General features: G+C 53.7%; 1 protein-coding gene across 9 annotated transcripts in view; it reads left to right on the top strand.

The window, feature by feature from the left end:
- The first annotated feature begins 2,231 nt into the window (after positions 1–2,231).
- Hspg2 (heparan sulfate proteoglycan 2) overlaps positions 2,232–10,851 on the top strand; it is a 101,450-nt gene continuing 92,830 nt past the window's right edge. For 5 of the 9 annotated variants that reach the window (XM_085690460.2, XM_085690459.2, XM_085690458.2 and 2 more), the window contains exon 1: positions 2,233–2,363. In XM_085690460.2, coding sequence (XP_085546586.2) covers positions 2,301–2,363 — 63 coding nt within the window. In that variant the 5' untranslated portion in view covers positions 2,233–2,300. Of the gene's footprint in view, positions 2,364–10,851 lie in introns of all 9 variants that reach the window. The other 4 variants (XM_087907008.1, XM_085690454.2, XM_087907006.1 and 1 more) reach the window with 1 other exon arrangement.

The raw sequence follows: 10,851 nt of genomic DNA, 5'->3' as shown, positions 1-10,851 counted from the left end.
TCACTGAGCCATTTCTCTTGCCTCACACTTCTTTTCCTTTCCTTTTCTTTCTTTTTCAATCAATTAACTTTAGTCTTTGCTCTGGGGAAAGTCAGCATGGCCCTTGCTTCCTACGTGAGACTGGCAGGGGAGGCTGGGTGATTTGTTCAGGTCTGCACTGCTAGATGGTGGAGCAGCCTTTCCTGTCGGGCTGAGAATAGCATGAGGCAGAGTTGTGTCCTCCCTTGTCGCCTTCATCAGAGCAGGGACCACTAGGGGCCACGACTGGGCATGTCTTCTCTGTCTGTCCCACCCCCCTGCCAGGAGCAGCGGCAGACCTTATTAGGTGTTGTGTCTGGAGCCTGGGCTGGGGCCAGGGCATTGGCAGGCCCACTTGGATGTGCTTTCTGCTCTTCATGCTCTGAGTTGGTCCCCTATAGCTATGCCCGTGGGGCAGAGAAGAACTCAGTCTTTTGGAGATGGGGTCTCTGTGGAATAAGGGCCACGACATCAGTGTTTTCTCAGGTTCCTAAGTGTTTGGCCCCTATCACAGGGAACATGTTTTCCGGACAGGGTTGGCGCCGTCCAGTGAACTGGGCATTTCCTTCTGTCCACATCCCACCTCACTCCTGGCTGCAAAGCCCGCCAGGAGTCTCTGGAACCTAGCAACTCTCAGGAAACAATGGAAACTTGGGTTTGTATTCCCCTCCCTCTATCATTACTCAAAGGGTTTCCTCAAACCTACACACATGCACGCATGCACATACACACTCCAGTTATTTTTCTCTCCACCCACTAGCCTGGGGCTGCCTGGAAATTTTCAGTCAGAAAAGGGGCCCTGGGTAGGTGGTAGAGACACTCCCAGGCTCCAGGCTTGTGTGCCTGCCCATGGGCTATAGCAGAAGTGCAATGATGACCATGATTTACCAAGAACACCTGAGATCAAGTCTGTGGCAGAGCCTGTCTGTATATGAACCTGGGTATGAGAGCTGGTGTGTCTCTGGAATGATCTATGTGAATCAGACTGATTCTTTGAATGGTTCATACTGTCTTGTGGTATAGGGGTAGGAGGGCCATCTTGTTCAGTATCGAGCACCCACTCAAGGCCTGGGATAAATGTATGAGAAAAATGTAGACTATAGAGACTGGTGAGTGTGTAAAAAAATGCATAAACCCTAGTGTAAAATATGTGAAGAACCGGTGTGGGCAAACATATATATGGTCGAGAGAAATGGCTCAGTGGGTACAGATACTTGCCACCAAGCTTAATTACCTACCTGAGTTGGATCCCCTGGACCCACATGGTAGGAGATCATCAATTCCCAAAACTCCTCTGACCTCCATATGTGCACTGTGGCCTGTATGGAGGCATGCACACATACATGTGCACAAGTACACAAAACAAACATTTAATAAATAAAAGATGCTTCATAGCTTGTTGGGATACTTGAGGCTGTAGAAACGTAAACAAAAAATGTAAATATAAACGCGAAGTCGATGTGAGCAGCTGAGTGTGTGTGAGGGTTGAGAAGTCTTTCAAGAGCTTGTGAGCCCCAAAGAGTAAATGCGCACATAAGCTGTGCGAGTGACAGCTGGGCGCAGCTCAGGACCACAGAGCCCTCGCGCTGGAGTCCAACACCTCAGTGTTTCGAAGCCATAGGATTGACTTTTAACGAAGTTAAACTGAATTGAAGCAGAAGCTCCGCAAAGTACACTTACAACTTTGTGAGTGTGAAACTCTATGAAAGTTGCCTGCTTGTGGGACCCCCTCGAAAGCGGTTTGCTGTGGACTTGGTGTGGAACACGTGGAATGAAGGAGCGGTGTGTGCAGAGGTCTCAATGTCCTACTGAGTGGTGTCCAGGTCTCATCCCACACTCCAGGCCACGTCTGGCGTGGAGCCGGTTGGGCCTCAGCCCACACCGAGGGGGACTGGGGCCCAGACAAAGGCACAGCCGGCCGCGCTGCTGCTCCAGAGAGCCTAGCTAGCGGTCCGGAGGCGGGGGCCTACTCTTGGGGGGCGGAGCCTGGGTTTTGTGGGGGCGTGGCAGGAGGCGCGGGGGCGGGACCTAGAGGACCGAGATGGACAGCTTCAGGGGCGGAGCCTGGCCTTGAGAGGCGTGGCTAGAGACTTAGAGGTGGGGTCTAGGGCTTCTGAACTTGGCGCCTCGGGGCGGAGCCGGAGACCCGAGGGCGGGGAGTATGCGAGAGGGCGGGGACGGGGGTGTAGGAGAGGAGGAGGCGAGTAGTCCGAAGGACTCCGCAGGACAGCGAGCGGGTGGCTGCGGGCGGCGCCGAGCGAGCCAGAGAACGAGGCCCGGCCATGGGGCGGCGGGCAGTGGGCGCGCTACTTCTGGGGCTGCTGCTGCACGCGCGGCTGCTCGCGGTGAGTGTGCGTGGCTAAGGGCCGAGGGCGGGGGGCGCGCGCCAACTTGGCGCGGACACCGGAGGCTGCTCGGCTGGGACTCTGGCTCGGGACGGCCGCACCCGCGCAGGACCCTGGGTTGGCACTGGCCAGCGCCACCCAGCAGCGTGGAGTTTTTCCTAGGGGACGCCCCAGTGACCCAGCGAGGAGGTCAGGGGCCGTCCCTGCAAGCTTGGAAACTCGAGGGTCTCTGGCCACGTTGTTCAGGCTCAGAGTCGCCTCTGGGCATGGCTCGGCCTGCCTTTCCTGGGGCCCTGACGGAGAAACTTCTAACAGGGTGGGAACTTGGCAGGACAAGGGTACCCTTTTCCGCTGCCAACTTGGCAGAAGGGGCATTCCGTCATGATGGGGACCCTGTCAGTCTTCGCTGGAACTTTACTGTTATCCTCTGGGGAGACTATAGTCATATGTAAAAACTTGGAACAAAACTGAAGCCTGTATGCACTCCTGCACCCTGGAGTCCTCCAAGCCATGAGCTAAATCAATCACTGCCTTGCACTGAGGTCTCCATACACCTGGGGAGAGCCACGTGGGTAAAGGGACTTCAGAATCGGGCGCCTCAGGGCAGCTGGGCCTGAATGGAATGAGTGCCCTGTGCAGTGCCTGTTACGACTGGGCCCAGGAGCAGCTGAGTTTCCTCTGTATTCTTCCCAGGTCCCCAAAGTGGGATGCTGTGTACCCCTACAGTTCAGTCCTTATTCTGAGCTCACACGGGGCCAAAGGGAGGAGAAGGGAACTTTTGAGTCAGGAATCCTAAGACCTAGAAGGCATTTGGCAGGGGAGGCCCAGAGGACCCGAGTGACCTCAAGGAGGGCTGGGAGGAGTTGATGGGTTGACAGAGTGTGGAAGCTGAGGGTGGGGTCCTTCTGGACCTGCTGTGGTGAGCCACAGAGCCCAGGTACTCCTAGACAGTCTCCATCCCTGTCCTCTGTTTTCAGAGCCAAGAAGGTGACTTTTCCAACTGGGCCAGTATTTACCCAGTGACTGATTCTCTGTCCTTGCCTGGCTGGCTTGCTCTCACCTCTGCCCTCCTGAGTCACTCCTTAACCTCCCACCAGGCCTGACCCCTTACTGTTTCTGCCCCACCCATACAGCACCTCTCTTCCCCACCCTCCTTCCGAGCAGCCTTCTTCCTTAATGTCTGGCCTCTCACCCCAACCCTACCGAGCAGGGCACGGCTGTTGCTGCCCATTCAGTCTGAACTTGTAGCTCCTAAAACTGACTTTCCCTTCCCCCGAGGCAATGACCTAGACCTGGAGTGCTAGCTTTTCCTGACCTCCCCCCTCCTCAGCTCTACCCCCTGTTGAGGGCTCCCCCAAGCACAGGCTGCACAATGGCAGGAGTGGTGGGTGGAACTGTTTGCGGAGGGCCTGAGGAATTCTGCTGAAATTCCCTGACTGCCACCACTGCTGGATTCACTTGTTCATTCACCAAATCTCGATTGACAGTCACTAGGAGTCCCCTAGGCCCATTCATTGGGAAGATACTTTCTGCACAGCTATTGTGCGCTGGCACTTGGTGGCGCGAGGTGATCTGGGTGGGCTGGGGCACGCCTTTCCAAGACTTCTAGGACTCTGACTGGTAGGCTGTGATGCTGAGGAGACAACAGGCAGCCAGTCCTGAAGCTCTAGGATTATAGATGCTGCAAGCAGTCACGTGGAAGTCATCACTGACCCACCCCAGCTCAGAGTTGGGTCCCTCTGCCCCAAAGAGCTTCAGGGTCTGATAAACCCAGTTTCAGTGCCAGCTTCTCAAGTCTGAGTGTCCACATCTGTGAGATGGCTGGAGACACTGGCCAGTGCAGCTTCAGTAAGATCAGTTTTTAGCCCAGGGTCCCAGCAAGTCTTGCCCACTGCTCTTAGCCGCTTCAACCCTTCCGTTCAATTCCAGGCAGAATTATCCGGTACGAGAGGGCAGCCTAGACTGGGCCCAAGTGTCTTAAGTCTTACTGGAGGCAGGGACAGTGGTCTGTGATTATGTGGGGGAGTAATTTCTGTTCTGGGGAGAGGATGGGACCAGGCCTAGCTGACTCAGGCCTGCCCTGGCCTGTTGACCCTTTCCTTCCGAAGGCTGTCTTAGCCCTTCCTTTCTTGGGCTCAGCCAGCCCCACCGTTGATAGGAATCTTGAGGGGTGGCAGGAGTAATGACAGTGTTTTCCAGGCCGAGGAGGGAAGTGGTTGAAATACCTGCTTCCTGCCTTCCTTGGATTTCCTTGGGGGGGAAGGCTGCTGGTGGGAGGGGAAGGCTGCTGGTGGGAGCAGGGGAATTTCTCCTTCCTAGAGTGACTTCAGCCCTTCCCTCCACACAGCTGATTACCCTGTCCCCCAGCTGTTACCGTTACCCCCTTTGTTCCAGACCTGTGCCAGGAAATGGGCAGAGCTGAGAGTATGTGCATCAGGCTGCGGGACCATCCTCAGAGTCTGGGCAGAGGCCAGACTTCAGAGATCTTTAGAGATGTGTGGTTCCCCACCCCCATCTCCCAGGCTGAGCTCTGGGTGTCTGAGGAGTCTCGCCCAGGCCTTGCTTGGCTTGGCCCAGGCCTGTTCTCAGGATGAGCGCAGGCAAGTTAGGATCTGTGGGCTTGAGTCTCTGTCTGGGAGAAGGTTTAAAAAAAAAAGAAAAAGGTGTTCAAATACGATTAGGTTCAGGATTCGGGTGACAGTAAGCAAGGGGTAGGGATTTCTTGGGGTGCAGGCCAGGTAGAGGCGAAGCACTGTAGATGGGTCACATATATTCAGTGTCCGTTGGTTGATGGACGCTAAGTTTGTCAGGGACTCCTCACATTGCTTCTGTTACTCCCTGCTCACCAGGTCCCCTCTTTACTGAGAATTAGAAGCTCACCCCACAGGGCCCTGCTCCCTCTGGGACCCTGCTGTCCACTCTCTCTTGCTTACCAAGTTTCTGTTCTGTCTTGTGTTTTCCCTTTCTAGTTTTTCTTTCTGAAACCATTTTAAGTTTTTTTTTGACAATTTGTTTGTGTTTGTAATTGTATTTTGGTCATTTTGTCTCTCTGTTATTTTCTCTCACCTCCTTCCCCCCTTTTCGGGGGTATGTCTTAGACAGAGTGTCCTGTATCCCAGGCTTGCTTGCCTCAGAACTGACTATGTAAAGGATGACCCTGAACTCTTGTACCTCCCGCCTTCCCCATGTAAGTGCTGAGATTACAGGCTTGAGCCACCGTGCCTGTCTAAATTTTTTGAACATGCCAAACAAACTCCTGCCTCCAGGGCCTTTGCATCTGGTTTTCCTCCAGCCTGGAACACAGGTCCCTAAATCCACAGCACCCTCTGCCTCCTATTTCTCAGGTCTTGATAATTCTGCCCTGCCCCTCGAGCCCAAACTCACCCGCCCCGACCCCTCTGCTCTTCACCTCCGCTCCCCCCCCACACCTGCCATACTGAGAATTGAACCCAGGGCTTCTCACATGTTACCGTATGTTCCAGGCTGAGTTCCAGCCTTAGCACCTTCGCTTTTTTTCTCTTGTCACCCTCTAACCTGAATCTGTTCACTTGTTTATCCATCTCCTCTGCTCTGTTTAAGTTCTGTGTTAACAAGCCCTCATCTGTTTGTTTTTTCAAAATCGTATTTATTTATTTTCTGTGTATGCGTGTAGTGGGGGTGGTACATGTGTGGCGGTCAGAGGACAAATTGCCGTAATCGCTTCTCCTCCTGTCTGGTGGGCACCAGAGATTGTACTTAGGTTGTCAGGTTGACCACTGGCCCTCTTAGCTGAATTTTATTTATTCATTTGTCTTGCCTGTTCTCTGTTTTTATTCATTTTTAGTGATGCTTGAATATTTTTAATTAATACTCTTAATTAGATTTGTCCTTTGACAACTTCACACACATATATAATGCAAACGAGTCATTCTCACCCCCACTTTCTTACCTTCCCTGTCTATCACCCCCCACTCTTTCTGACATTCCTGTCTGTTTTGTTTTGTGACCCGCTGAGTTTAACCAAGGCTATCTGTGTGAGCTATCCATTGGAATCTGGTGGGCTCAGCAGCCGACACATGGTGAAGATAGTTACTCCCCATCTCCCAGAATCTATCCACAGCCAAAGGCTCGGCAGTGAGGGGTTGTGCCTCCCTGAGTCCCTCTTCCACCCATGACTGACAGGGCCAGCCTTGTGCAGGCCTCGGTGCAGGTAACTGCTCCATCTGTTTTGCTACCTGGCATAGTAAGTGCTCCGTGAATGTATCCATTGAAATGCATTAAGCCTTGGAGACTAGTGTGGTCCCTAGAATCTGAGCAGAGGAAATGGAGGCACAGAGAGGTTAGGGGGCCAATCCACTTGCTCACTCAGAAGAGTCAAGTTTGAAGGTAGGCAAAGCTCCCCTGACACTGCCCACTGCCCCACCTGCCTGCAGCCAACCACCATCAGATTCCTAAAATTCATATATTTATTAAGTATTTGGTAGGCACACGCGCGATGTTCAGAGGACAATTTGCAGGAGTCATTTCTCCTACCCGTGGGTCCTGAGATGAGATTTGGATTTTTAGGCTTGTGTTCAGGCCCTTTCACCCACTGAGTCGCCTCCCAGGCCCCACTATCACATTTTGATGAAGCTCATCACTGATGTCATTATCAGTAAGAACTCTGGCCCCACGTGGCACCCGGGGTTAGGACGCCAGGAGCTAGACCCTGGAGCAGTCATTTGTAGAGTTGTTAAGGGCCCATGAGGCCCTGCAAACAGTTGCATGCAGAAGGGGCCAGGCTCTGAGGACCAGGTCTGTAGGATATGAAAGGTCTCTTGCTCTATGTGCTGTTTATGATGAGGGAGACATATGGCCTGGGGCCCCACTGGCCTGCAGGGAGCCTTTCCCTGTTCCTCGGCTGCTCCCCTGGCGTCTGGAGGTTAGGATGGCTCGGAAGAGGCCTGAGGACTCCCTGGCCTTGGATTGGAAGCTGGGGGTGGGATTTGGAAAGATATGGGTGCTGAATCATAGGCAACTTGGAGGCCAGACCTCTGAGTTCTGGACTTTTTCTGAGTTTGGGAAAGAAAGGGTGGCTCCCAGCCCTAGCCTTTCTCTCCTCTGGTCCAGCTCCAGCTGTGAGGACCAGGCTGAAGGAGGATGGGGAATGAGACTCAGCTCCCCAGTGGCTTCCTAATGGTCTGCCAGTACCTTCTTGCTCTCTCTCCTGCTCCTGCCAAGGACAAGGGGAGCTAGGTTGAGGGTCCCTGCCCTGTTGTAAGACTACCCCAGCCGGAGCCTTGGCCTTTTGGGCCCTGCCACCCCCTCCTGATCCTAGAGCCTGAAGCTGGCTGACTGAAACCCAGAAATATGTGTGGAACTCACTTCGTGGGGAGCCGCCAGCCTCACTACCCAGCCTGGTGGCGTCAGGCAGTGTCAATAATGGCCTTGAGAGGGGTGTGGCTCATGGCTGCCCACGGGTGGCTGGGCTGGGGGGCACCATCATGAAAGCCCCGAGAACAAGGTGGCTCTTTGAAGCCTGGGAATGTGAGTCTGAGCCAACACCAGAATCATGCTCGCCTCTTTCATATGATGCTAGCTTGTGCCAGGGCCGCAAGGACATCCTAGCATCCCAGGGGCCTGTGGAGTACTTTGAGACATCCCCAGGATCAGCCACTAGCACCTTTTTTTCCTTGGGGCACAGAGGAGGGCTTCCTACTGCTCTGGATTTTCAGGGATGCTCCCTGTACAAAGGCTGACAGTGTGGGTTAGACTGGTAAGCGAGCCAGTGGTGTGGACTGGTATACAGTCTTTAACCGCAGCTGCCGGCGGGTGTGTATCACACTTAAAATTCATTTAACAAATATTTATGGAGCATCGTCTCTGTACTTGACCCTGTTCTAGATGTTATAAGTTTGCAGCCGAAAACCAAAAAAGTCAGATTCGCACCCTCTCTGGATCTTGTGCTTCAGCCAGGACAGAAGCCAGCTATTCTCAGAAGGGGAAATAGAGCAGAGAACGGTGTAGAGAGTGATGGTGTGGGGTCGGGAAAGCCCTGATAACACATTCTGGGGAGCGGAAGGAAGTGAGGGTTGGGCGGATGTATGGGGAAGGGCATCCAGGCAAGAGGAATGGTCAGCAAGGACCCTCGAGGTGGGGGTGTGCCTGGCATGTCTGTGGGGTGGCCCCATTCGAGTGGTAGGCAGTGAGATGCTGACGAAGGGCCGGCAACAGGATGGCACAGACTTGGCTATGGCAAAGTCCTGGGGTCTTGAAGGGCCCTGGTGCATTTTAGAAATATTTTTATTTGTATGTGTGTGTATGTGAACATAGGGGCCAGAAGAGGGCACTGGAGCTGGAGTTACAGGTGACTGTGAGCTGCCTGGTGTGGGTGCTGGAAACCAAACTTAGGCTCCCTACAAGAGCAGCAAGTGCTCTTAACTGCTGAGCCGTCTCTCTAGTTCTCCAGCCGTGGGTTTTAACTGGATGACTGTAGTTTCTGTGAAGGTCAAGGGTAAAACAAGGAGTCTCTAACCCAGACCAGACATGGCTGGAGCTAGTACCAGGCCCATGGATGGAGAGAAGTAGCCAAGTCTTCCACACGTCTTGAAAGTTGGGCTCACAGGACTGACTGCTTGGGAATGGGTGGGATAGAGAGTGGAGAGCTCCAGGGTCTCAGGCTTGAGGATCCAAAAGGACAGAGCTACCTTGGAACCATGGGACAACTCCAGAGAGCCGCATGGAGGAAAGTGGAATGTGATAGGTAGTAGAGGGGCAGTGTGGGTAGGGTAGGGGAGCCAGAGGCTCTGGTCCTCTCCAGTCACGGAACCCCTTTCTGCCCATGCTGAAGCCTCTGTGGTAACCTAGGGGTAGAGCGGAGGGCAGTAGTGTCCACTTGTAGAACTCACCAATAGGGATTCCTCAGAGCCCACAGCCAAGCCCCTGATCTCTGTAGTACATGGGGAACTGCATTTATGAAGCATGAGGTCAGGGACTTGGCTTGCCTTGTTGCGGTTTGCCAGGGGCTGGGCAGAGAGCTGGCAGACCCTGGTCCAGTGAATAAGGTCATGGTTTTATGGAGGGTTGGGGAGGGTCTTCCTCTGGCCCTGGACTAAGATGAGCTAACTTCCCAGCAACTGCTCCTTGTTGTGGCCTCAGGGGGTGTGGGATGAGCTCTTTCCCTTGTCTGTATCCTCACTGGAACCTCTTTTCCTGGGTGTGTGTTACAAAGTAGCAAGCTCAGATAAGCCTGCTTTCAATTCTGTAGATTATCCCTGACTGACTGTGTGACCTTGCACAAGTTGCTGGACCTCTCTGACTCTTGGATCAATTTTGAAAAAGGCAATGCCTGTGTTGTAGTGGTTATAGGTTGACCAGGTGGATATACTTGGAATGTGGTAGGTGTTGGATAGCTAGTAACCACTGTTAGATTTGTTCCTATGCAGGGCAAGGCCAACATGCTATTTGATATAGAATTCCTAGTGCCTGGCATGTCCTGTTTCTCTAGACCAGGGGGTTAAAGGAACCCTGGACTTGTTGAAAGCATGGCTCCCTTTGCCTTCCTTCTTCAGGCTTGGAGCCCCAGATGCAACTGTGCCTGATAGTCACTGCCCTCCTTCCCGCACTGAGGCCACAGCTGCAGGACAGAGTCCACCCTTCTATCCTGATTGCTCCTTCCTGGAGGGGAAAAAGGAATGGGGGGGTCACACCCCAGGGTGTGGCTTGGGAAAGGCTGGGGCTTCTGGATAAATTCATTCCCTTCCCAGCTGTGTGCAGTCGGTAGGCTCCCAGCAGCAGAAGGTGTGGCCAAATGGCTCCCGTGGGTACAGAGAGGATGTTGGAGCATCTTGAGAGGAACAGGAGTGGGGGCGTCCTGGAACCCCATCCCAGCACAATCCCTCTTTTCAGTCTTAGCCTGGAGAATGCAGGACCTTGTCCAAGTGATAGCCCACCCTCTTTTGCCAGGACAGGGGCACCATACAGCTTTGAATCTGGCACTTGTAGGGTCTCAGAGTCATCAGGACTAGGGAGAAAGAGGGACACACAAGGGTGCGTGATCTTGCCCATTGGGCAAGGCGTGGAGCAGACAACCCTCACTGCCTACCAGGGTGGGTCACGCCCAGGTGTTTCATTTTTAACTCTTGACATCTTTCCCAGCTTCCTCAACTTCTGGTCACCGGGAAGGGGAGACAGCCAGGAGCTTGCTTGGCAAGGGGAGGCCTTCAGAGGTGGCCTGGGGTGACCTCCACAGCCGCTTCTCCTGGGGGCTAGGCTGGGAATTCCCAGCTGCCTCTGGCCTCTTCCCAGCCCACCTCTCCCATGAAGCCAGCCCAGCCCCCACCTCCTGGCAGCCCCTCCTAGCCGCTGACTCATCCCTGTCCATGTTTGGCGGCTCCAGTTTTCAAATAGTTGGGAACTGGGATCATGCCTCTTGTTGGAGTCCTGGCTGACTAGGGTGCATTGAAACCATGGCTTCATAAATCTTAGTCCCAGCAACCTCTGTCACTTTCCCAACTCGCCACCCACTTTT

Source organism: Myodes glareolus, chromosome 6, assembly GCF_982192425.1.
Source record: "Myodes glareolus chromosome 6, mMyoGla1.1, whole genome shotgun sequence".
NCBI classification, from domain to species: domain Eukaryota; kingdom Metazoa; phylum Chordata; class Mammalia; order Rodentia; family Cricetidae; genus Myodes; species Myodes glareolus.
This window is presented reverse-complemented; position numbering and strand designations above follow the sequence as displayed.